Here is a 26,781-nt window from a genome sequence, read left to right on the forward strand (position 1 = left end):
AAACAGTGCATTTGTATGGACAGGTGTTTGGCACAGTGGTTAAGATGCAGCTTGGGCTGCCCATATCTCTACTGGAGGACCTGGGTTCAAGTCCTGGCTCTGCTGTTAGTTGCAGCCTCCTCCTAATGCACACCCTGGGAAACAGCAGGTGACGGCTCTAGTAGTTGGGTCCCTGCCGCCCACATAGGAGAGCTGGCTTGGGTACCAGGCTCCTGACTTCAGCCAGGTCCAGCTTCAGCCCTGGTGAGCACCTGGAGTGTGAACCAGCATAGATCTCTCTTTCTGTCTCTCTGCCTTTCAAATAAAATAAGCAACAGCTTTCAAAAAATAGTAACTCAACTTAAAATGCGGTGAGCTTTTATGGAGAGGGTTAAATATTATTGTATTCTTTTATGAGTGTTGCTATGGTTAAATGCGTGTTCTTTTAACATATGTACATTTTTCTTCATATAACTAGTTTTACAACTTCGGATTTGGCTAAAAAGGGTTTTAAAGTCTGGCTTGTCAGCTTTTTATCCACAAAAGAGAAAATGAAATAGCACGACTGCTCTTGGGTCAAGTGTTTGCAGTAGTGACTCAGAAGCTGAAGGCCTGGACCCACACTTCTGATCCCTTCTCTGATGTACCACTGTGTACCTAACTGTGGCTCCCTTTGTTTCTTGGGGGGAGCTTGTCCCACTCCACTTAAAGATTGTAGCAGTGGCCTTCCTGCTGTAGCGGGTAACTTTTCCATGTTGATCAGTCTTCCCTTTGATAAGTGTGGTGCTTCTGTAAATCTAAAAGTCTGGTCTTATAAGATCCATGACCAGGTTTGTCTGTGCTGTTGAGGTTTGCCTGAGAATTGGTTGGGCTTATGACACCATCGGGTGTCTCTCTAGACTGGGGGACCTTAATGCATTGGGAGTTCTCAGGTGTTTGTCATCGGACAATAGAAAATAATCTTAGCTTCTTGGCCTTAAAAGGAGAGAGGGGGAAATGTATAGTGATATACATGGAAAGTACAATTAATCATGGACCATATAGTTCTATATACATGGGAAGTGCAATAAATCATGAGATCCAAAAATGTAAGCTCTGGTAATCGATAGGTAGAGTTTTGTTGAGGGTGCTATTCACGACTCTAAAAATACACTACTATGGTTGTTATTGGTTTTGGAAACAAAAGTATGTTTGTTGCAAATTGTGCTGTTGGATGGGGAAACTAGTGCCTGGGTTTTCAAAACAGAGATGAACAGGACCAAGTATATCAATGGTGTGGCTACCTCTAAAAAAATTCCTCCCCCTTTTCATCTGCTTTTTACAACTAGGAAAGTGTGGTTGACATCCCTCTGCCAAAACATCAGTCTAGGACAGTAGCAGTAAAGGGACGGGAGAATCAGCGGCCAGGGAAATGGGAGAAGTTGTTGTCTTAGATTGTGCATGTGGGGTCGTTTGTGAGGAAAATTGCCTGAGTGGAAATACTTAACCAGTAGACCACACATACACATAAGCTGTCATAGCAGGCACCAACCCTGCTCTCTGCAAAAAAAAAAAAAAAAAAGAAAAAGAAAAAGAAAAGAAAGAAAAAAAGGTGCATCTGAATGTCTTCATGTCTACAAGCGAATGCAGCTTCTCCAAGCAGAAGGAAATTCTGAAGTGTCGGCAGGCTCTTTCCTGGAGCTCAGAACAGTCATCCGTTCTTAGGCCCTCGCTGGCAACTAGCTGTACCCACGGGCTGAGTTCAGGGGACTTCGGAAAGAATGCCGTTGATTTCAAAGGCTGCACCGGATCATTGGCTCTTTGAAGTTGCAGCTCGGCTTAAAGATTTCTTCCATACGGCTAGCAGTACACAAGCTTAAGCCTTTCCCTCCGTTCTTGGTTCCTTCGGGGATTGTTTCCCCCAAGGGCACTCGAAGACCCTTCTAGCAGGGAAGTGGAAGAGATTCTCGTTTGTCGAAAACAACCCGAAAGCAGTCCCATGGGAAGAGAACACGTTTCAAGAGCAGAATGCTGTAATGAGGCCATTATGACAAGGGACTTGCCCTCCCAAGGACTCTTGGAGAAGTGTAATTGGCATAAATTTCTAGAGAACAGTGCAGTGACCATAAATGACCAACGGTTACAATAGGTTTCCTATTTCTGCCAGTAACCCAGCAAACACTTAGACCTGTGTCTGTGGGGCCCCAGAGCTTGGAGAGGCTAGAGCGTGAGGCATGTGTGTGTCCCGAGAGGAGGGTAGCGTGGTTTGGGGTTTCAGCTTTCCCCGTGGAATGTTTGCTCGTCGGGCCTCAGCATCCTGGAGGATCAGATCTACTCTGTGGGTGCCAGTGCCATGAAGGGGGCTCAAGGCTCCACATTCGTAGTGTGAAATCCATTATAAAAAGACAGCTGTGCAGTGACTCTGGGTGCACAGAGTGCCTTGCCTCCTTGACTACCCTCGCACGGCACCTGGCACGTGAGAGCCGTCACTGGCCTGAACAGCCAGCTGCCTCTCCCGTGATGGAGAGCCTTGGAGACCTGGTGTGCGCAAATCCTGGGTGGGTGAGCTCCTTCCCATGAGGCTGTTCTCTCCCTTGTAAAGCGAGAGTAACAGTGCCCACCTCCAGGAGGTGTCGTCGGGATGAGAGATCTTGCGGAGAAAGTGTTCAACTGTGTTGGAGCAAGTTGTGAGATACAAAATGCAGGCAAAGTGCGTGCCAGCCGGCCTGCTGTTGTTTCCAAAGAGCCATTGTCGCGTCATCTGGGCTGTGCCTCAGCCCACTAGAGAGCACCTGCTGGGCACCTGGCTGGGACGTTGGGCTCTCAGTGGGCACCGAGGACAGGGAGGCGGTCAGCTGGAGCTGTGTCCACGACTAGAGTGTCATGTCGGAGTTTTTCCTCTCCTGTGTCTCCTTCCTTATCGCCATTCCTTCCAATTTCCTTTATTCCTTTCATTCTTTTTTCTTCCCAGATTTCCATAAGAAACAGTGATTTGTGTGTGTGTGCACATAAAACAAATATAGTGTAGGAGGTCTTTATTATTTCCAACACGGTTTCAGATTTTAAAACTATAAAGAAATCAAAGTTTCTCCCACTGTTATTTTCTGGCAAGTTTAGACACAAATAAGTTAAGGGATGAAATATTATTTAATTCTTTTTAAAAATTATTTTATTGATTTCAAAGAGTTACAGAGAGAGGTAGAGCCAGAGAGAGAGAGAGAAAGAGAGAGGTCTTCCCTCCAATGGTTCACTCCCCAAATGACTGCAATGTCCAGAGCTGAGCTGATCCAAAGCCAGGAACCAGGAGCTTCTTATGGGTCTCCCCCAAGGTCTAGGGCCATCTTTTACTGCTTTCCCAGGCCACAACAGAGGGCTGGATCGGAAGTGGAGCAGCTGGGTCTCCAACCAGCACCCATATGGGATGCCAGTGCTGCAGGCTGGGGCTTTAACCCACTGTGCCATAGTGCTGCCCAGAAGTATTATTTAATTCTTATGAAGAAAGAATGCATGTAATGGTTGATTAAAACAGACTGACTCGACTTGTCACTAGAGGAGAAACTACCTTTAGAGGTGTAATAAAATCAGCATTTAAAATGTGCACTGTCATTAAAAAATGGAAGATCTTTGGGAGAAAAAAAAGCTTGCTAAAACCCTTGGTCTCTGTTTAAAAGCTGCCTTCAAACCATTTATAAACAGTGTGGCTCCATCTGAATGTGTATTTTACAGATTAAAAACAGTGTCAGCTAATCTTAGCTTCTTGGCCTTAAAAGGAGAGAGGGGAAAATGTATAGTGATATACATGGAAAGTGCAATCGATCATGGGCCTTATAGTTCTGTATACATGGGAAGTGCGATAAATCATGGGGTCCAGAAACAGAAGCTCTGGCAATCCATAGGTGGAGTTTTGTTGAGGGTGCTGTTCACGACTCTAAAAATAGACTGGTTGTTACTGGTGTTTTTCTTACTGTGGTTAATATCCATGACAGAAAGGGTACCATTTTAACCCTTGTTAAACTTACAGTTCAGTGGCATAAAGTGTCCAAAACTTACCATGTTGGGCAGCCTCGCTGGTATCTATTTCAAGAAGCTGTCCATCATCCCAGCAGTAGCCCCTCCCCTTCAAGCAGTACTCCATAGCTCCCGAGCCACTGCCTCCCGCCCCAGCCCCTGGTAACCTCCATTCTATTTTCTATCCCTAAGAATTTGCTTATTCTTGGTATCTCGTGTAAGTGGATTCATACAGTATTTGTTTTCTCTGGTTTATTTTATCTAGCGTAATTATTTTCTCAAGGTTTTCATTCCTCTTTATGTCCGAGGAGGATTCCATCGTGTGTCCATACCGCATTGTGTTTGTCCACTCATCTGTTGATGTTCACCTGGATCACTTTCACTTTTTGGCCGCTAGGAACACTGGTGCACAGGTATCTGAGTCTGTGATGACTTGTGTGCAGGTTGAAGTTTAGGGAGAAACTGTAATGGCACACCGATGAAGGGCATCTGTCTGCTGTGAGGAAGACAAGCTCATAGCATCGTGTTGTGCCAGCCTCATCGTTAGCACCTTGTGCGCATGAACGTGCACAATGCAGAACCCACTGCACAGCAGCTGGAGAGGCTGTGTGCTGCAGGTGCACAGTGCATCTGAACTAGATGGAGATGGCTCTGTGGCTCCCCCGGCCTCAGACGTCACTATGAGTCAAGAAGACCAACCCCAGGCCGTCATGTGCTGGAGGCTCACCATGGGACAGCCAAGGTCCCCTGGCCACAGGCTGGAGTGGATGATGACTGTGCCGTGTCTGTTCTCAAGGGTGGACAGCCGACTGCCAAGAGGCCATAGAGATGACGCTGGGTGGAAGAATGAGAAGACAGCACGTGGATGGGAAGGATGGCGTATGGGTGACGGCTTAGCAGGAGACAGACGGGAAGGAGATAAGCATGAGAAAATAGATGGGAGGGCACTACGGGGATGCCAGGGAAAACGGCCCCTCCTCAGCTCCGCCCAGGACCCACCCGCCACCACCCTGGCTGCCCCCACCTTGTTCTCTCTCTGTTTCTGTGTATTCCTTCTCCTCCTCATCTCCTTGATGGTTTTTTGGTAGCTGGAAAATTATCTACACAGCGTGTAGCCTGGAAATCACCTGGCAACTGCACAAAGGCGTCCTCCACCCCAGAGCACTCGCTCACAACGAGGCCCATTCAGCACGCCCTCCTTGAGAACAAAGCGTCCAATTTCTGTCTCGAGCAAAGGAGGCTTTGTAACGAGAGGTGCCGCATTGTTCCTGGCTATTTTCAGTTGTGTGGAAGGAAACAGAACCCAAGCGACCAGGGATTAGAAAGACAGGAGGGGGGAAGTGTGTCCATGAAAGGAGGAGTGCCGCGGGAGGGGTCAGTCCGGGACAGGCAGCAGGCAGGCTGGCCCGGGGCAGGGTCACGGGAGCCCCGACGTGGGGCGAGTCCCGAGCCTTCCCTCGTCTCTCCCAGCTGGATGTCAGTGCCTGTCAAGATGAGGTCTGGTTATTTGTTCACCTGTCTGACGTCATTGCCTACAGAGACTCCTGGCTCCATGTCACACCGTGTGCTTCTCAGCCTTCATATAAAGCCAAAGGCAGAAGCCATAGCATGGACGAGGTTTCCTGCTCTCTTCCAGTCTCCCTTCCCTCTGCTCTTGCTTTTACTCACCCTTTGGTACAGAGCCCATCTCTCTCAGCTTTGATATTCATTTCTTTAAAGATTCATTTCATTTATTTGAAAGGCAGAGTTACACACACACACAGAGAGAGAGAGAGAGAGAGAGAGAAAGGCAGACTGACCATCCACAGGTTCACTCCCCAAAATGGCCATAACAGCTGGGGCTGGGCCAGGCTGAAACCAGGAGTCTGGAACTCCATCCAGGTCTCGCACCCAGGCAGCAGGGACCCAGACACTTGGGCCGTCTTCCACTGCTTTCCCAGGCACACTAGCAGGGAGCTGGACTAGAAGTGGAGCAGCCAGGACTCAAACTGGCACCCATATGGGATGCCAGCATTGCAAGAGATGGCTTCACCTGCTGTGTCACAACGCTGGCCCCTATTCTTATTTTTTTTTAATATGTCAAAAAAAAAAAAAAAAAAACCCTCATCTTTCCTGAAAAGGAGTGTTTCTTCTGTGACACCTGAGATCTCATGGGAGCATGTCTGTGATACCATCTCTGCCACTGGCTCTTGGCATACTGAAGTTGCATTGTGGAAAATCTGGCCCACTTATCTCCCTGAAATGATAAAAATAGTACCCTCTTACTGTGGGAGAGAATTTTGTTTTGGTTGTTACACTAAAATTTCTCCTATGAATTACCAAGAGGCCATGGTAAGGCATTTTTACGACAGACATTCGATGAGCCGTGATGTGAGGTTAGGGTTTGAAATCATCTGACTTCTGTTCCCTGGACAGAAAATATGCAGAAACCACCCCGTTGAAAAAGTCTGTGCTCCAAACACGCGTTTCCTGGGCAGAGTGAGAAAGACTTTTTCTAAACATTGGTTTTCTGCTAGAGAGAAGAAAGCTAGAATGATTAATAATTGCTCTTTTTTCTCTACTTTGCAAAAAAGAAGTTAGAAAGGATGAAGAACACTTGAGAATGTCAACAAGGAAAGGCCCAGGTGTGTTGTTGATGGGTATTACTTACTAAGCATGACGTCATGTAGTTCCTAGAGGAATTTCTTATATGCAGCACATACTGTTATCATTCCAGCTTTTACTTCTTTATTCTTAATTTGTTTGAGAGAAACACACACAGAGAAAGCCCTGTCCGCTGGTTCGTTCTCTGAATACCTGTAATGGCTCAGGGCCCAAAAGTAGGAGCCAGGGGCCAAGAAATCCATTCAGGTCACCTGTTCGGATGGCCGGGACCCAAATGCTCATCCATCATCTCAGCGTCTCAGGATCTGTGTTAGCAGGAAGCTAGAGTCAGGAGCGAGAGGCGGGCATCAGACCAGGGTCCTCCATGTGGGACACGGGCGCCTTAACCACTAAGCTCAGTGCCCATGCCGATTGCTACTTGAATTTTTTGTTCTTTTAATTCAAGAAGCAGAGAGAGCATTCCCACCTGCTGATTTGCCTCCCAGATACTTGGAAGAGCAGAGGCTGGGCCAGGGCCGAATCTAGAAGCTGGGACCAAAATCCAGGTTTCCCATATGGGTAGCAGGAATGCTATTAGTGGAGCCATTAAGACTGGCTCCCAGGGTCTACACTGGTGGGAAGCTGGAGTTGGGAGTTGAACCCAGGTCCTTCTGATATGGGATGCAGGTGCCTCCACCATCATCTTTAGCACTAGGTCAAACTTTGGCCTGTATTCCTACTTTTAAATAAGGAAGTCAAGGCTCCAGGAGCTCAGGAAGCAGCCCCAGGCCATAGACTGAGTGATAACACCTAGAATGGGCCACGAGGCCCATGTTCTTAGTTCTCTTTACCCGAGTAACTGACACGTTCGTGTGCTGGCTGGAAAATGGAAAATTTTGAGACGACATTGGGTCAGTTTGGGAATACTGCTTGTTATCTATGCAAGATAAAGAATAATTTCAGTTTTCAAAGCTTTTTTTTAAAGGGATAATATGGAGGTTTTTTTTTTTTTTTTTCATTATTATTTGACAGGTAGAGTTACAGACAGTGAGAGAGACAGAGAGAAAGGTTTTCCTTCCATTGGTTCACTCCCCAAATGGCTGCCACGGCCAGCGCTGCACTGATCCGAAGCCAGGAGCCAGACACTTCTTCCTGGGCTCCCATGTGGGTGCAGGAGCCCAAGCACTTGGGCCATCCTCCACTGCCCTCCCGGGCCACAGCAGAGAGCTGGACTGGAAGAGGAGCAGCCAGGACCAAAACCTGGCGGCCATATGGGATGCTGGCGCCGCAGGCAGAGAATTAACCAAGTGAGCCATGGCGCCGGCCCCAGTATGGAGGTTTTAAAAACCCAGTCCAATTTTGAGATGAAAGGTCACAATAGCGGGGCTGGCGCTATGTGGCACAGCGAGTTGATGCCCTGGCCTGAAGTGCTGGCATCCCATATGGGTGCCGCTTCGAGTCCCTACTGCTCCACTTCCCATACAGCTCTCTGTTGTGGACTGGGAAAGCAGTAGAAGATGGCCCGAGTTCTTGGGCCCCTGCACCTGCATGGGAGACCCGAAAGAAGCTCCTGGCTCCTGGCTTCAGATTGGCACAGCTCCAGCTGTTGCAGTCTCTTGGAGAATGAACCATCGGCTGGAAGACCACCCCCTCCCCCCGCCTCTCCTCTTCTCTGTATAACTCTGACTTTCAAAGAAATAAATAAATCTTAAAAAAAAAAAAGATCACAGTAGCTATTACTCAAAGAGCTTTAGAAAAAGAACAAGAAGTCAGGTGCGCAAGAGAAGAGTTAAAGCAGAAGGATGGTGGACAGAGGCGTGCGGCCAACACGCTGTGGAGCTGGTTGGAAGCTCTGAGAGGCAGGAAGGAAAAGGGAACCGACTTCCAGCAGCATGCAAGAGGCATTTTCCCGTCTGCAAGCCACGGACGATTGCAATCTCCAAGACTCTTTCTGTAAATGCCAGTTTTCTGAAGCCTGTGTGCATCCCCCAGTGCATGTGGCAGCCCCTGAGCAGGTGCACTGAGTCAGGTGGACCCAGAGAAGGTGCGGGCTGGGGCTGTGACTGCTGCCTGGGACCAACTGTGGAAGCTGGAGGTGCAAGAATGATGGAAACGTGCGCGGACCGCAACCAAGACTTGTCCACACTTCTGCTCTCCCACCGAGGGCCTGAGAAATGACTGCACAGAGGACTGGTTGGCCAACCATGGACCCTCAGATGCTGAGTTGCTGCACTGTGGGTGGTCAGGGGCAGCTGTGACGTGGGGCAGAACACCCTGGGTTCCTCCTGCCGATCCTTGGGCAGGGCAGTTGACCTCTGCAAACCCCAGTTTTCTCCTGGTTCAGTGGGGGAAAGGCCGCGATCCTCATGGGGCATAGGGGCTAAAGGAACGGTGGGAAAGCAAGCCTTCTCCTACACTCCCTCCAAGGGAAGCCTCAGGCTTCTGTTCTGGGTGTGAGTGGCCCGACAGAACCGTACAAGCAGAGAATCGAAAGGGTTGGAAGGACCTAGCACTTGTGCTTTTGTCCTTGGCCAGGTGATAGCGAAGAAATTGGCATGCGGGCTCATCGGGGACGGGCCGTGTGTCCCAGCAGGGAACGGCTGCTTCAGCTCCATCCGAGAAGGAGGCAAATGAGCTTTCAGGTAGACAGTGCTTCCTGATCAAGCCGCTCCCCTCCTGTTGCCTCAGAAGCCATTAAGATCCAGCTCGAGCACAGAAGTGGATTTACATGGATCCTCAGGATGAGACGCTGGTAAGGCGCTGCCTCGAGTCTGTGTGATGCACACCCTTGCCCTTCTAGACTCCCACAAGACCTTCTGGATTTCAGTTCCTTGTGGAAAAAGGAGCCAACACATTGGATTTTCTCAAGCCAGAATCTGCTGTGAGAAGTTAGTTGTAGATCTGGTGTCATTGAGAAGACAAAAATCAGACCAGTGTGGGTGGTGGAGCAGATGTCACGTGAGAAAGGTGCAGCCCAGGGGCGCTGCAGCCCTGCCTCTCAGCAGGTGCGTCTCCCGGCTGATGCCTGTGAGGTCCCTGTCCTGGGCGCCGCTCAGCAAGGCACACATGTGGGAGCTCTCTGGGAGAGCAGAGCCGCTCTGTCTCCTGCCAGGCTGCTGAGGGGCACTCCGCAGGCTCTGGGCCTGACCACCACCGCCTGTGAGAGAGGCTGGGCCGGGGGGCCTGAGTCGGGGCTTGGAGACAACTGTAGCTCCAGTGATCGTGGCTGTCTGCTACAGCTGCTGCCTGGCCTGGCAGGCGATCGTGCTTCTGAACACTGTCTGCAGCATTCCGATTCCTAATACGATATGCCAGCAGTGGTGTCCATCTCCTTAGACTGCGCTTGCTGAAGAACGCAGCGCCAGAGATAATAAAACTGGTGTATTTGGTGTTCATCCCGCGGAACTAGGGCTGTTTGCGGTCTCCTGCGGAATGTCTGCGCCCAGCCCCCGCCGCCTTCCAAGGCGAGGGCTCGGCAGGACACTGCTGTGGTTGAGCAGGTGCCAGCCCCGGCAGCCCCTCCCTCTTCCTGCTCTGTGCCCGTCCTGGGCCCCAGGGCCAGGCATTGTTCTTCTGCTCCCAGGTTACCTTTTCTTGGAAGCCAGGTTATTTCCAGTGCTCCCTGCCTGGCTCTAGAAGGCCAGGAGCAGCCAGATCCTCGCATGGCATCAGAACAGCTCTCTGGCTTCCATAGACTTCTCAGGCTGCACCAACAGGGAGCGCCCGGCCCCTCCCCCTGCAGCGCTGTTGCTATCCTGGCCTCACTGAAATCACTGGGCAGTTCCCCAGGACAGCGGGCATGGAGCTGATGGCGACTGGAGGAAGAGCTTTTACTCCTTAGGAACAGGAAACCATGGACCCAAACCGCCCGCCCCCTTCCCTTCAGTCACTAAGTGAATGCCCTGGTGGTGCCCTGTGGTAGGAATCCAGGCGGCCGTTACTTGGGGGTGAGAACTGCTGAAGATTTACCCGAGGGCCGTGACTGCTTTTCTGCAGGATGCCAGCCAGGGGCACGTTGGAGACCTCACTGCGGTTTGGTGGATGATTAATGGAACGAGCAGAGGCTCCAGACAAGGATCTTAGGCAGATACAGGTCAGGAAGGCAGATGGGGGATGATTAGGCCTCGCCTGGTGGGAGAGCCCCTTGGATAGAAGCCTTCCGCCTGGGGACGTAATTAGGTCTCAGAGATCCATTTGCTGTCTGCGATGGCCATTAGGCCCTGCCTTGTGGGCTGCACAGACACAGTGTGTTTGATGATTGCCAGTAGCACAGAGCTAATCCTGCCCGGGGCTGGTGCTCCAGCGTACTTTCCTGTTCATTTTTGTCTCGCCTGAGCGCCCAGGGACCATCCATCTGGTCCCCACTTCCAGGTGAGTGGGTGGGGCAGAGGTGTTAGGGAGTTTGCCAGTTTTATTGCCCTTAAAAAGTCACATCCTTGCTGATTTGAAAAAAAAGGTAATACAGATTAAATTTTACTATTTGGGATACTACAAAAGAATCTATAAAGAAAAACAAAGTCACCTGTCATTCTACAGCCCACTGATTAGATCTGTTGGTATTTTAGTGAATTTGCTTCTTTCTTTTTTTTTAAGCATTCATTTAGTTATTTCTTTTTTAAAGATTTATTTATTTATTTGGAAGTCAGAGTTACACAGATAGAAGGAGAGGCAGAGAGAGAGACAGACAGACAGACAGACAGACTTCCCAATTGGCCACAATGGCCGGAGCTACACCTATCTTAAGTCAGGAGCCAGGAGCTTCTTCCAGGTCTCTCACATGAATGCAGGGGCCCAAAGACTTGAGACATCTTCTGCTGCTTTCCCAGGCCATAGCAGAGAGCTGGGTTGGAAGTGGAGCAACTGAGACCCGAGCCAGCGTCCCTATGGGATGCCGGCACTGCAGGCGACAGCTTTACCCGCTATGCCATAGCTCTGGCCCCCAAGCATTTCTGAGATAAAAATATTTAACCTTGTTGAGGTTATATTAAGTTTATGATTTTTATCCTATGTTTTAAAGGTTGGCATTTTATGAAAAATTTCCAACGTCAAGAGAATTTTTAGTAATTATAATTTTTAATGGCTATACAACATTATATTAACTGTGATTCAGTGAAATTGAGAAGTTATATGCATAATGTTTTCTCAGCATCTTATTATGAATATTTTAAGCATACAAGTATAGCAAAGTTTAAAGAATTATGGCATGACGGTTAAGACACTGCATCCCCTATCAGAGCGCCTCGGTTCAAGTCCCAGCTCCACTCCTGATTCCAGCTTCCTGCTAATGCACATCCTGGGAGGCGCTGGTGATGGCTCAACTCCGTGGATCCCTGTCACCCATGTGGAAGACCCAGACTGAGTTCTGGGCTTCTCTTTAGCCTGGCCCAACCCTGGTTGTTGTGGACTTTGGGGAGTAAACTAGCTGATGGGACAGTGGAAGATCTCTCTCTTCTCCCCCTCTCTCTCTCCCCTTTGGTGTGTGTGTATGTGTGTGTCTATTTTAAAATTATAAAACAATTATAGTGACTACACATATGCCTATCACCTAAATCTGTTCCGACACTTTACTGTACCTGAGGTATCACATATCTGTTCGTCTGTCCATCTATTTGTCTATTAACTCAGCTTCCTTGTTTGATTTATTTGAAAATAAATTAAACCACCTGATTGCTTTGCCCAAAATACACAATGTTAACTACAGCTCAGGTTTTTTTTACATTTTTCTCAAGTTAATTTATGTGTACTGAAAGACACAGATCTTAAGTTTACATTCACTGAGTTTTGACAAATGTGTAACATAAACTTTTATGACTGTCACCAGCATAGCCTGTTATTTATGATACTCAGAGTCCATAGGGTGTCACGGCAGAGTATTATGAAGTGGCATCAGCAGTGACTTAGAACCACTCCATTTACAATGTTCTTCAAAAATAAAAGTACTAAACATCTTTTTCACATTACATGAGCATGAAAAAAATGTGGTGAGTTTTCTCTGAAAAGAGAAAACATCTTCATCTAAATTTCTGTGATTTTTCAGCTTTGTTTTATTTTCAAAGAGCTTTTTACTCCTTTGTATTGTTTCATTAGACTTGGACATTATTGCCCTGTTGGATGGTGTTTCCTTATTTTATTTATTTCCTTGTTTTTTAAAAGATACACACTTTATCTTGGGTTCTAACCAGCAAGTAGCATGCATTCCTGTAATTTTTGAACTAATATGAACGCCCCAGGGCCATTTATTGGTCAGCAGCTTAGTGAGTCCGTGGGTCTGGTTCCATACTTCGTATAATGCTTGTGTTGCCGTATGCGGGAGCTGTTGCTGAGAGCTTCCATGTCTGTGCACACGCAGAGGTGGGATCCTCACAGCCTGGGGACAGGTAGTTTCTTTTTGGTGCAGTCATCATTGTAGTTTGGCAGAGGTCATGAGTCTTAATTTTTTTTTTTTTTGTAGGTGAATTATAATTTGTTTTACTTTATCATCTTCAGTATTTTGTGACATTTGATTCAGAGGTATATTTTAGCTAGCAATTTTCTGATAACTCAGCTTCAAGATACATTTCTTTTCAAAAATTCTAAAAATTTACTTATTTATTTGAAAGACAGAGTTACACATGGAGAGGGAGAAGGAGAGGGAGAGAGAGAGTGAGATATCTTTATCTACTGGTTCACTCCCCAAATGTCCGAAACAACCATGGCTGGGCCAGGCCAAAGCTAGGAGCCAAGAACTTCATCCATTTCTTTTATGTGGGTGGCTGGGACCCAAACACTTAGGCCATATTCTACTGCATTCTTAAGCCATTAGCAGGGAGCTGGATCCAAAATGGAGCAGCCGAGACTCAAACCCACACCCATATGCAGGCGGCAGTTTAACCCACTAGGCCGCAATGCCACCCCCCCCCCCCAGGATTCTTATTTATTTATTTTACTTGAAAAGCAGCAGGACAAGAAACCTACTGTCTGTTGGGTTACTCCCCAGATAGCAAAGATAACAAAGGTTTACAGTGAATCAGCTAGCCTGCGTTACAAAGCAAGTGTGCATCCTGTCCCCGACGTTCATCATCGTGTTCTTTTCCCAGGAGAAAGAGGCATTTGCTAGGCGGGTGTGTGGGGGATTCCCTGTTGGGCCAAGCAGGCCCTGGCGGTGTGGCTTGCTGGCTGGGCTGCCGGCCCCTGGCTGGTGCCTCATCTCGAGTGCGGGAAACCCAGAGCCCAAGCCCCCTTTTGTAGCTGCACCTTCCTGCATCCAAAGGGTCTGCAGCGTTTTCCTCATTGGCTTTGTGGTGTTCTGCCTCTGAGGATCGTTTCTGTCTGTCTCCCTTTTCCAAATAAGGACTCCTGCAGTCTGCCGCCTCAGCTCCCTTCAGGAGTCACCAGAGTGCCAGAAAATGCTGTTCCGCAGCCATGAGGACAGAGTCGTTTGCAGCCATTCCCGCAATAGTTCTCTGTGCTCTTGTGCTAAAGAAAGGCAGGGTTTTTTGCCTTTTTTTTTTTGGTTTTGGTTTTCAGCTATATCAAGAGCTCAGGCACCCAGAGAATGAAAAGAAAAGCAGCCCAAATTTGGGCGCTTGGGCTGTGAGCGCCCTGGGAGGCAGCTTTGAGGGTCTGAGTGCTGGCACCGGGAGCACGGGTTCGGGGGTGGGCTTGGGTTGGGGCCCCTGGGAACGTCACCTGTGTGCTCGCCGTGTCTGAGTTCGCGGTCTGTTCATCAGTCATCATGCTATGTGAGTGAGCCTCTCCAGGTCAGCGTTAACACAGGTACTGCCCTAGCTTTGGCCCCGGCGACAGAATTCCAGGGCGTGGCTTCAGCAGCAGACTTCTCAGGGTTGTGGAGGCCACGTCATCCAAGCTCAGGTAGAGCACAGCCGGCTCTGGTGAGGGCCTTCCGTCCTGCTGCTTCCCACCGACTGCCCCACCCCAGGTGGGGAGAGGACGCTTTGCATTCTCTCTTCCACGGAGGCCATCGGGGGCTCCTCCAAACCTGATGACCTCCCCAAAGCCTCACCTGAATCCCACCACGTGGATGAGGGCTTAGCATAGGCCTTTTGGTCCCTAACAGATGTGCAAAGGCAGAGGTGAGCGCCGGGCGTGGCCCGAGGGGTGCCGGTGAACGCTGGTTGTTAGCATGGTGCTGGCCACCCGGAGGGCCTTGGAGAATGGGTTTCCTTCACTTTCTGCCTTGGAGGGTTTTCCACGGACTCTCAGGAGGATATATGGGCGTTGGCTCCCGCAGCCAACTGCTGTGTGAGGGACAGGGAGGGACCTGGTCTCCTGCGGGCCGTTCAAGGGCAGGGAGGAGGCACCTTCCAGCCAGGACTTGGTGCTCACAGCTTCCGGGAGGAGCTAATACTCCTGCTGCTTCACCCCGCGTAGCACCTCAGTGAGCACTTCAATTCAGACAGCAGACTCGCTCACTTCCTCCCCAGTGCAAAAACACCAGTGCACTTTCATTTCCTTAATCGGATTTGATACAAAATCCTGAATCGGCCCAAAATCAGCCCGAAAAGCACCACACTTTCTGAATACTTAAAACCTGTCAGAATGCTGAAAATCGCCAGCCTGCACCTGTGCCCTCTTTCCCTTACCGATTTGCCACTTTTTATTGCCAGGCTAACTTCTAAGTCCAAAGTCTGTCTCAGACACTTCAGCCATGGAAAGCCTGCCAGTTTTCCTGAAACTATCTACCTTCAAACAAGAAGCATTAGGAATTGGCATGGAAGGCCGAAGAATCATCTAGCTTCATATTTTATTTAATCACATTCAGTACTTCAGCCAATGCATTGGCCTTAGGTGGATTCAATCACTTACATTTTTTTCCTCTTATTTTCTGTAGCGGTGTAGAGTTGATTGGCTGGCAGTTGACCAGACTATAAAGTAAGGGCAGAATTAACCCACAGGCAAGTCCTACCTTCTAGGTTCAGTTGATTTGATAGCCTACACTTAACCTTTCCTGTCGGTGTTGCTTGGACTAGGCTCTCCACTGGACAGCTGACTCATTCAAAGAATAAACTGGGTGTGAGTGATGCCCACACAGATTGTCCTGCACCCAGGTTCCCCACACCCAGCCTTCCTTGGCACTTGACCAGACTCCTGACAGGTGAGCTGTGCCCGGAGCACAGCAGTTGCCGCTCAGGACTGCTGGGCACGTGGCCATGGACCATATGCTTGGATACCTGCCCCACAGCGGGGTCCTGGCCAGTTTTCCCAGCCCTCAGGGCGCCTCAGGTCTTTTTAACCAACCATGTGTGTATAGATGATACCTGAAAGGCCATGCTAATAAAAATCAACACCAGCAGATGGGAGGAGTCCCACAAAACTGGTGCCCTACATCCAGTGTGGCACCGCTGCAGCTCCACGTAGATCAGTGGTGCTCTCTTCTCTCTAAATCTTGAAGTACAAATATTCATTTCCTGACTTGGTATTTTTTTGTTTTTTGTTTTTTGTTTTTTTTTTTAAAGGGAATGGTACTCACTGTAGATAAGTCGGGGACTATGAAAAGCCACACTGAAAGTAACACCAGCCAATATCAGTGTGCCTGAGATCTAGTCCCACCTCTGCTTCTGATCCAGCTTCCTGCTAGTACACCTGAAAGGCAGCAGATGATAGCCCAAATACGTGGGTTCTTGCTGCGCATGTGGGAGACCTGGATGGAGTTCCTGGCTTCAGCCTGGCCCAGTCCTGGCTGTTACAGCCATTCAAAGAGTGAAGTGGATGGGGAATCTGTCTCTTTCTCTCCCTTCTCTGTTACTCTGCCTTTAAAAAAAATAAAATAAGTAAAAGGGCTAGCAACTGGTCCCAAAAGCTTTAACCTAAAAGGTTTCATTCTGGGACCATAATAGCATCAGAGTAGTGAGTACAGAGCCTGCACTCTGCCAGCTACCTCGAATTTCGTCATCCCCAGTGAATGGAATACAGATTCTGCATGCACTGACTGAAACAAAACTGAGTCTTTATTCATGAAATGAAAGCTAGAAGCAAAGGCAAGAGTTTCTGAAGTCTTTGTGGATTCCTGGGACTTGCTGCTGGAGACAGGCACACCCTCTAGTAGTCGGGTAAGGACGGGATGCCCTCTGGTGTGTCTAATCCCCTGGCTGCAGCCCTGAGTCCTGCCAGCGGGTCCCACTCGCGATGGCGAGGAGAGTGAACAGGATTAAAGTTCACCAGGAATTAGCAGGGACTGAAGGAGGGAAACCAAACAACTTGGCTGATGGGCGTAAAATATTGCTCCCTGCTGCTCAGTGGGAAACCTTATGTTTTAAAGATGTCACTTTTTTCTCAGACCATTCTGAAGGTCTGAAGTCATTTTAACTGAATTTCTCTCTCTACATATATATGAGGGTACTTTAAAGTATTTGTAGGAAAATAGCATTAAAAGTGGTTTATTTTGGTGCAAAAAGTTTTGAAATCCATGCAGTTTTTTTAGAGTATGTACTTTCCAGACACTTTTAAAGTATCCTCATTATATACATATGTACAGAAAGCACATATGTACACATACTTGCTGTATGTAAAAGGATGGAAGGACTTGCCAAAGGGATTCAAAAAGTCATCTAGGGGCTGGCGTTGTGCAGTGGGGTAAGCTGGTTGGAATCCCAGCTGCTGTGTTTCAGATCCAGCTCCCTGCTAATGCACCTGGGGAAGCAGTGGAAGATGGTCGAAGTGCTTGGGCCCCTGCACCCACATGGGAGACCCAGATGGAGCTCTTGGCTTCTGGCTTTGGCCTGGACCAGCCCAAGATGTTGTGGCCATTTGGGGAGTGAACCAGCAGATGGAAGATCTCTCTCTCTCTCTGTCCCTCTGCCTTTCAAATGAATAAATCTTTAAAAAACAGAGCAAGCAAAGGTAGTCAGGCTGCCTCTGCAGCAGGGGTTTGGGGGTGGTTTCCTCAGTCCCCTCGGGTTTCCCAGGGAGCACCCACAGGAAGCCCCCTGTGGATCTATAACCTTCATCCCTTTGTCCTAAAGGCCTTCTCTCAACAGTCATTCTTTCTCTTAGTCTCCAGCTTTCTGAAGGCCAAACAGCAGCTGGGATTTTAATTGCTTCTCAACCTAAATAAAATTCCTCCAAGGAATGGGGAGAGCTGGCCTTCTGAGAGTGAGACGCTGAGAGGTGAACAGCACTGAGGTAGCAAACTGTTTTTTTTAAAGATTTATTTTATTTATTTGAAAGAATTACAGAGCTAGGTAGAGACAAAGAGAGGTCTTTCGTCCTCTGGTTCACTCCCCAGATGGCCGCAATGGCCAGAGCTGCGCCAATCTGAAGCCAGGAGCCAGGAGCTTCTTCTGGGTCTCCCACATGGGTGCAGGGGCCCAAGGACTTGGGCCATCTTCTACTGCTTTCCCAGGCCATAGCAGAGAGCAGAAGAAGTGGAGCAGCTGGATCTCAAACCGGCGCCCATATGGGATGCCGGCACTTCAGGCCAGGGCTTTAACCCACTTCGCCACAGTGCCGGCCCCAAGTTAGCAAACTTAAATTATGCTGTAGTGTATGTGACTCCCATTAAGAACCTTGGTTCTAGATTGTATTGATACAGTGTGGCAGCGGAGGGACACAGGCGAGACCCGGACTCTGAGCCTTTAAGATTGGCGTTAAGAGTCGGGGTGGGGTGGGGTAGGGCCCACAGGAGGAGAGAATTTCTTCCCCTTCCCAGGCTGAGCACTGTCTGAGTGCTGGCCCGTGGGGCTCCACTTCATCCCTGCTTTCTTTAGACTTTCCTCAGGATTAACTTAATCTCTTCCTGTTAAAGGGATGCAGATCTCTTCAGACTCCTCTCGGATGCTTCTGTTCTCCTAGTCTTTTCTTTTTGTGCTCTGACTTGATCTTAGTAGAAACCATCCTGGCTCCCTGTTAGTCTATTTCAGGCATCCCTGGGTCTTTTATTCCTACTCAGGTCTGCATTTAACACATGTTGGCAATTTCCTGCCCAGAGCAGGCCAAGGTGCACCTGTCATGGCACTAAGCAGCCCTGGCTGTGACACTTTCACAGTAGAGCTGGCCCTCTGCTTGAAAGGGTCCTGCAGCTACCTGTGGATTGAAAATCCTCAGGAAAAAACCGTGTACTGAACATGTACAGGCTTTTTTCATTATTCCCTAAATGATACAGTACCATAACTATTTACATAGTACTTAACATTGTTTTAGGTATTATCTGTGAGCTAGAGATGTTCTACAGTTTATAGGAGGTTCTATGTTTTATATAAGGGGCTTCTGTGTCCACAGGAGGAGAGGGAGGCCTGGAACCAGTCCCTCACTGATAGTCAGGGACAGCTGTCTGCACAACTAGGCAGGGACTCAGCCCATAGAAGGACACAGCCAAGGTCATTTAATATAGAAATAAATCATGAGCTCTATCAAACCTTTAAGATGTTGGTTTAATCACAAGCTGGAGTATATTTTGGTAGAATTTTGCACTAAGTATTTTTCAATAGACAAGGGGCATCTTTCTCTCAGTTCCTACTCTGTCTTTCATAACACAGAGTTGGGGGTGGGGGGCTTTCATGTGCTGATTCACTCCCCAAATGGCTGGGGACTGGGCCAGGCTGAAGCCAGGAGCCAAGAGCTTCATGTGGGTCTCCTGTGTGGGTAGCAGGTGCCCAAACAGCCAGACCATCTTCAGCTGCTTTCCCAGGCACATTAGCAGGGAGCTGGATCGGAAACAGAGTAGCTGGGACTTGAATTAGCACTCATATGGGGTGCTGGCACTGCAGGCAGTGACTTAACCTGCTGTGTGATAGCAATGGCCCCATGACCACTTTTTTTTTTTTTAAGATTTTATGTATTTTATTTGAGAGGTAAAGTTATAGACAGTGACAGGGAGAGACAGAGAGAAAGGTCTCCCTTCCGTTGGTTCACTCTCCAGATGATCGCGATGGCCAGAGCTGCGCCAATCCAAAGCCAGGAGCCAGGTGCTTCTTCCTGGTCTCCCATGCGAGTGCAGAGGCCCAAGGACTTGGGCCATCCTCTACTGCTTTCCCAGGCCACAGCAGAGAGCTGGACTTAAAGTGGAGCCTCTGGACTGTAACCGGCAGCCATATGGGATGCTGGTGCTGCAGACGGAGAATTAACCTGCTGTGCCACAGCGCCAGCCTGCATGACCACTTTTTGATCTGATCATTCAGGAAACATGAATTTATTTCATAGCCCAAAGAAAACATACCCAGGAAAGTCAGCCAGCTCCAGCAAGGCCTTGCGTCCAGCTCTAGAACTCTCTGGGCTTTCTCCTGGTCTTCTTGCCACTCTTAGAGATGACCAGAATCAGCCTCCTTTCTGATTAAACTGAAGTATTGAGGAATCCATTCTGAAATACCATAATTAAGAAAGAAAACCTCTTCTGATTCACAGCCCTGGACTCTGACTTGTCTCTCGATTCCAGCAGGACAAATGGCCTCCGCCTGTTGGGCACACCCGAGGTGTGGGGCCAGTACCGGCTGGCATTGATGACCCTCAGTAACTGAATGTCACTTGGATCTGTTTCAGAGCTCCCTGAAAAGAAGAGGCAGTCGGGAAATGTACAAGGAGAAGAAGGCCTTGAACCAGGTAAGAGGAGATTTTCATTCTAATGCTACGTCTCCTAAAGAGGAAGCCACCACACCCATCAAACATTCGAAGGAACATTAGCTGCCCGCATATTGGGACTTGGACTCATTCCAGATTTTCTTCTGGAACCCCAGCTCCCCCATTTTGTTTCTCTGATCAACTGGGGTACAGAGGAGGGCTGAGCTGCTCTGTGTGGGTAGTAACCAGGTGGGGTCCAGGCCCGGCAGTGCCCTTCCAAATCACTCCCACAGGAAAACTGCACAAGCCACTGCTTTCAGTATTGTTGTTGTTGTTAAACTGCGAGCGAACAGTATCTTCGATTGTCCGAGGTGGAATATTCCAGCCCAAGGTGGTAGAGGCTGAGCCCTTCCTGTGTACAAGATGCTCTTCAAGACTTTCCTGGCTTTTCTGAAAAGTTCTCCTGGATTCCTTTCTTTTTTCAATTGATGCTGGATCTAGATGTGGGAGAGAATACCGTGTTACAGGGGTGCCAGCTCCCTGGACCCTGAGAGTGGGTTATCCATCATCAGAGGGGCAGGGGTGCTGAGGCCCCGCCCCACTCTGCTAATCAACCATCCCGCCGGCATCTCTGTCCTCCGGGCTCGCTGGTCCTTACGGGGTCGTTCAAGGTGGGCCAGGTCCCCGAGTGTAGCATCCACCCGCTCCGAGCCCCCAACACTTCACTTTGGAGTCCCGCCGCGGGGTGCTGTTTCCAGCTCACTGGCTCCTGACCTGAAAGAGGCCCGACCGCCCCGGGATGGGACGCTCAGCCCACTGCCGCATCCGCCAGTGGGTGAAACAGGCCCGGGCGCGCGGCAGGGAGCCGGGTGCTGTCGGCCCCCTCAGGCTGTGGGATGATTGAGAAAGGAGTTTCTGTTCAGCAGAATGGTGGACTGGAGCGCCCTGGGAGCTGCAGGTCGGCCACCAAATCTCAAAGGAAGCTGGCGCCGCGGCGCAAGGTAGGCACGCGCGCATTGGGCTGCGCTGGTGCCGGCCGGCGGCCTTGCAAGCCAGAGAATATATTCCACGGGCGATATATTTCTGTTGCTTGGCAAGCTCTCTCCGGCTGGTGGTGACGGTGGTGGCCCCGTGTGTGTCTCCCTCCGTGCTGTGCTTGTCTTTCCTGCCCGCAGCAGGCGCGGTCTCTTGTGCAGAGTCCGACTGCGCCCTCTGCTTCCATGCTGCCTTCCCGGGCTGGCCGACAAGCTTCCGCGGTCCCTGAGTCCCCGGAGTCTCGGCAAAGCCTTAGAAAGCCTACACTTACAAGATGGGCACGCGGCCTCCCGCTGGCAAGGCTGAAACTGTGCTCCCCCATCGTCCCAAGAGGGGCGCCCCTACTCAGAGCGGACCCAGCTCGGCCTCCCCCTCCCACCTGTGTGGCCTGCTCCAGCTGTCCACCTCCACCGAGGGAAGTGGGACCCCTTTTCTTAGCACACACGCCCCTGCGGCGTCCAGGGTTCTCCTTTCAAAAGCTGCTTTAGTCTTGGTGGCAGGCCTGGTAGTGCATGCACGGGTGTTGAGTGGAAGCCACAGCATGCTTTGTCGTGCGTCAGATCTCCTGGTGTTTGAGTGGTTTCTTTCTTTAAGGGACAAGAAGACTTTTTGGACATTTTGTCAACCTTCAGGTAACCTGCAAAGTGGGCCTTCGTCAGGGTGCATCCCTGAGCCGGGTCTAGGACTGTTCTGGTGTGGCAGAGGGGACATGGTGGAAAGTTCAGGGTTTCAGAAATCAAGACGATTAGCAGGCTCCAGAGGGTCTCTGCCCGCACAAAGAGGTGCAGATGGGCACTTAGAGCCGCCTGTGTCCATCTTCCTCAGAGCTAATGAGTTCTCATTCCCCTTGGGAGGGAAGCCCCTCGGGAGAGACAGCCTGAGTCCCTGATGCACACCCTTGGTTCCTGCACTGTGCAGGCCACTCTGTCCCCATCTGTCCCTCCCTGGCCTTGCCTGGCCTCTGTCCCGTTGGTCCTGCCTGCCCCTCAGTCTGGCCCCAGCTTGTGGTGGGCAGAGGGTGGGGCCGTTGCCTGGTGCTGGGCCACATTCTCCTCCGGGATCTCTGAGCCAGGGGCTGCTATGCCTCAGAGGGGCTGGGACGGCTATGGGTGGTGCACAGACACCGACCGTCAGTGCATGTGTGGCCAGCGTATCCCCTGCCTCCCAAGTGAGTTCCTCTGCACAGAAGGTGAAGTCTGTCAGCATCGATAGGTTTCACAGATTCATCCAAACTCCACTCCTTCATGCAAGCAACCAATTCCTAGCTGTGGATTTGGGCTTACTGGGAATCTTTGTTAAACCAAAAATTGAAAAGGTGCTTTGGATTGTTCTACTTTTGCAAGTTCTAAGGAGCTGAGGTTCTTTAAAGGTAGCAAGCATGCGAGGGGTGGGCGTTCAGCCTAGCAGTTGAGATGCCTGCATCCCACATCACTGTGAGCTCTGGCTCCTGGTTCCAGCTTCCAGCCGATAGGCACCCTGGGAGGCAATGGTGATGGTTCAAGTGGTTAGGTCCTTGCACTCAGCTCCCAGCCCCAGCCCCAGCCTCTGGCCACTGCGGGCATTCAGGGAGTGCTCTCTTGTTCTCTCTCTCTCTACCTCTCAAATAAATATAAAAAAGTGAAAGCATAAAACAAAAATAGAAGAAGCATGGCACTTTCTAGTGGATAGATATTCAATAAGTGTTTACTGAAAGAATGAGTGAAAAAATAAGCATGCATTTCCTTTAGTATTAGGATTAAACACAACATCTGTCTTTTACAGCTCATACATAGTTCTTTTTTGTTGTTTAAAAAAAAAAAGTGTGATTACTCCAGTGGCATTGATGACCCATTCTTGTTGTGTGGTTGTGAGGGGGGGGAGAACCTTCCTCTGGCCACTCACAGAAATCCCGTAACTGTGTCTCCCTCACCAAAAAAGAAACCAAATCATTGATGTGATAAATCCTCAGAACTCGAAGACCGTGTGGCATTTACATGTTACTCCCCTAATAGGCAAAGGAAGGGAAAAGCAGAGTTGCTGGCTCATTTCTGCCAATATTCATTGTGTTCTGGACCAAGAAGGAATCCAGCTTCGGAGTACTGGGGTGTGGTGGTTTACTGTTTACACACCGCCTTGCAGTGCGTTATTGCATTTAACCTTCACAATGACCTCTTGCCTGAACAAGGGTCTTCAGACATAAGGAGACAGATTCTAGGGCTCTTGTGCCTTGCTGCAGGCAAAGCTAGGACGCCAGGCTGCCTGTTTGATACCACGCCCAGCAGGACCAGTTTAATCAGACTCCACCTGGAGGATGGTGGTGGGAGCTTCATGGTGCAGAGGGTGCACACAGAGTGCCAGGGCGTGCTTCCTGCATGGTACCTGGCACGCTTGGTTGTGGGTTTTCCCCGAGTCTTTCTGGTCTCATCATTCTTCCCCCTTCCCTGGCTTTGTGGAGAGGAAGGGGTCCAGGTGAGCGGGAAGGAGGGAATTGGGGAAGTAGCGAGGGAGGTTTTCGTCTAACCTCCAGGCAGAGGGTGAACCGTGCATGTTTGCCTGCTGTGGCAGCTTCATTGGCTCTACCAGACCATTGGAGCTTCACCTGTGTGAAGGAGGCCGTGCTCTCCAAGAGGGCTGGCCACCTGCAGGGCCCTTCCGTCCCTGGGGCTCCCACCGAGCTGTCGGGCCACAGCGCTTTTGCCATGGAGGAAGAAGCCTCGGCTGATGTCCTGGTCCCAGGCATCAGCCTTTCGAAACCTGATAGCCAGTCGAGGAGGAACCACTGGTGAAACCGGTCTTTTCCCTCTTGCTGAGTGTGGATGGTAGAGCATCATTGGAAGGACCAGCACAGAGAGTTTGTGCCTCGTAAAAGCATGGAGACCCACGCTGGCACAGCAGAGTGCCTTCCGGACCTCAGCCGAGCGGCGTGGGCCCTTGGCCGTGGCACCTGCTTCACAGGGTCTGAAACACCAGGTGCTCTCCGGCAGCTCGCCCTTGCCTTGGAGCTCTGAGTCTGCCTCCCGCTGCGTGACTGCAGCAACGGGGAAAGGAGAAAAGTGCGGGTTCTGCCTGGAGCCACCCTGCCTGAGAGAGGGTGGGAGCCCAGGGCGGCGGTGTCCCGTATGTCCGGAGCGTCGGCACTTGGTTCTGACTGCAGCTTCGCACCCGTCACTCATGTATTTGTCCTCATGTCAGTGCTTGATGCCGTGGGGAAGGGGAGAGGTGAACCTGGGCAAATCAGTCGAAAGCCAGGCTCTGGTTTGGGGTCACCTGACGTCTCCGGCGTGAGAGTGCCTGGTGGTTGGGTGAGGGCTCTGCCCTGGCAGGAAGTGAGTGGCCCCAGGCGGAGCCCTGCTTGCCACACCAGGCGTCGGGAAGCATTCTGGCATCGCTGTGACGGGTGCTAGCGATGAACCAGACACGATCCACAAAGTAACGTGGGCTCACCACGTCACCCATAGGTACCATTTTCACCCTCATTGTCCGTAACCTAGATGACAGCTTCAATGTGCATGTTTTGTTCCAAACTGATTTTTCGCTCTCCTTTGTTTCTGTGATACAACAACGCACTGTAGGCCATTGCCCGGTCCCTTCCGGGGAGCCCCTGGGCGCAGCCCTGCTTGGTTGAGGCCACCTTTTCCGCACAGCTCTCGGCACTGTTGGGAGGACCTGTGGGGGCAGTGAGGGAGTAGGGGGAGTTGTTGCAGGAGCACCTGGTACTTCCGGTAACCTCCTCCCGGGCTGTTCTCTCTCCTGGCAGGACGACAGCGCCGACCTGAAATGCCAGCTCCAGTTTGCCAAAGAGGAAGCCTCCCTGATGCGCAAAAAGATGGCCAAGCTGGGGCGGGAGAAGGACGAGGCGGAGCAGGAGCTGCAGAAGTACAAGGCCCTGTACGGCGACGTGGACAGCCCCCTCCCCACAGGGGAGGCCGGTGGGCCCCCCAGCACCAGGGAGGCCGAGCTGAAGCTGCGGCTGAAGCTGGTGGAGGAAGAAGCCAACATCTTGGGCCGGAAGATCGTGGAGCTGGAGGTGGAGAACCGAGGCCTCAAGGCGGAGATGGAGGACATGCGGGTGCAGCAGGAGCGGGAGGGAGCGGGCCGGGACCACGTGCCAGCCATTCCTACCTCACCCTTCGGCGACTCCCTGGAGTCGTCCACGGAACTTCGCCGGCACCTGCAGTTTGTAGAGGAGGAAGCGGAGCTGCTGCGCAGGTCCATCTCCGAGATTGAAGACCACAACCGGCAGTTGACCCACGAGCTGAGCAAGTTCAAGTTTGAGCCTCCCCAGGAGCCAGGGTGGCTAGGGGACAGCGCAGGCAAGGGTCCCGGAGGCGGGGCCCCTCTGCAGGAGGAGCTCAAGTCGGCCAGGCTGCAGATCAATGAGCTGAGCGGGAAGGTGCTGAAGCTGCAGTATGAGAACCGGGTGCTGCTGTCCAACGTCCAGCGCTGCGACCTCGCAGCCCACCTGGGGCTGCGCGCCCCGAGCCCTCGCGACAGCGATGCTGAGAGCGACCTGGGCAAGAAGGAGAGCGATGGGGAGGAAGCCCGCCTGTCCCAGCCCAAGCGGGAAGGGCCCGTGGGTGGGGAGAGCGACTCGGAGGAGACGTTCGAGAAGTCGTCGGGCTTCGGGAGCGGGAAGCCCTCGGAGGTGAGCGAGCCATGTCCGGCGGAGCTCCTGCGGGCCCGCGAGGACTCCGAGTGCCTGGTGATCATAAAGCAGGAGGCACAGCGGCTCGAGCGGACCGTGGAGCGCCTCATCACAGACACCGATGGCTTCCTGCACGACGCAGGGCTGCCGGGTGGCGGCGGCACAGCCTCCCCCTGGGGGCCTGGGGGTCAGGACGAGGGTGAGGGGGGCAAGAAGGAGTCCCACCTGCTGGGCGCCATCAATGCCAGGATGAAGGCTTTCAGGAAGGAGCTGCAAGCCTTCCTGGAGCAGGTGACTCGGATTGGGGATGGCCTGTCCCCCTCGTCCCACCTCACTGAGTCGTCCAGCTTCCTCTCGACCGTGACCTCCGTGTCCCGGGACTCCCCCATCGGGAACCTGGGCAAGGAGCTGGGCCCAGACTTGCAGGTAAGGGGGCTCCTGGCCTCGCCTCCCTGCCGTGCCTTGCCCTTCCTCCTTCTCGCTGGCATTGCTGCACTTCTTGGGCTTGCGGTGCTCACGGCTGCTTGGTTGTGATTTCAAAGCTGCATTGCACTAAAGCCTCCGGCGTCCGCCCCCAACCCAGTCTCTGGGTTAGGGTTCCTTTTTTGTTTTTTTTTTTTTTTTAAGTTCCCTTTCTCGTTTCCTCGTTTTCTTTTTCCTTTTTCTCCTCTTATTTTTAACTGCACCCCTGCTTGGGGTCTAGAGGCCCCGGCCCCCGGGAACCAAGGCCGAGCCGAGTCAGGGGCTCGGCGCAGTCCGTCCTCGCTTCTTGCTTGGTGTCTCACACAACCAGCCGTCCCGGTGAAGAAGCCACGAGGAGTCTCAGCCGAGGTGCCAGCTCCTGTCACAGTCAGGATAAATGGCAGACTCACTCATGAGCGCGCCAATCCCTCCTTGGGTCGTTACCAAAGGGACACAGTGCAGCTCGGACAGCCCCTAGGCAGCCAGGCCCACCCGCTCCCTCACTGGAAGATAAGCCGGGCTGGGGAGAGGCGCACGGTCCCCCGAGAAGGCTGTTTTTGATGGAAAGTCGCCGAGGTGGGGGCTGAGCGGAGTGGCCTCCGAGGACTGCTCTCCTGTGC

The 26,781-nt window shown here is 51.1% G+C and overlaps 1 protein-coding gene across 11 annotated transcripts in view; it reads left to right on the forward strand.

Moving 5' to 3' along the window:
• MTCL1 (microtubule crosslinking factor 1) overlaps positions 1-26,781 on the forward strand; it is a 134,413-nt gene that overhangs the window by 59,783 nt on the left and 47,849 nt on the right. For 5 of the 11 annotated variants that reach the window (XM_089305333.1, XM_089305329.1, XM_089305331.1 and 2 more), the window contains exons 4-6: positions 20,023-20,082; positions 20,964-21,041; positions 24,812-26,125. In XM_089305333.1, the coding sequence (XP_089161459.1) occupies positions 20,023-20,082; positions 20,964-21,041; positions 24,812-26,125 (1,452 nt within the window). The remainder of the gene's footprint in view (positions 1-20,022; positions 20,083-20,963; positions 21,042-24,811; positions 26,126-26,781) is intronic. The other 6 variants (XM_089305332.1, XM_051852138.3, XM_051852136.3 and 3 more) reach the window with 2 other exon arrangements.

This window comes from Oryctolagus cuniculus, chromosome 10 (assembly GCF_051225735.1).
Source record: "Oryctolagus cuniculus isolate XC-2025 breed Fujian yellow rabbit chromosome 10, ASM5122573v1, whole genome shotgun sequence".
In the NCBI taxonomy this organism is placed as follows: Eukaryota; Metazoa; Chordata; class Mammalia; order Lagomorpha; family Leporidae; genus Oryctolagus; species Oryctolagus cuniculus.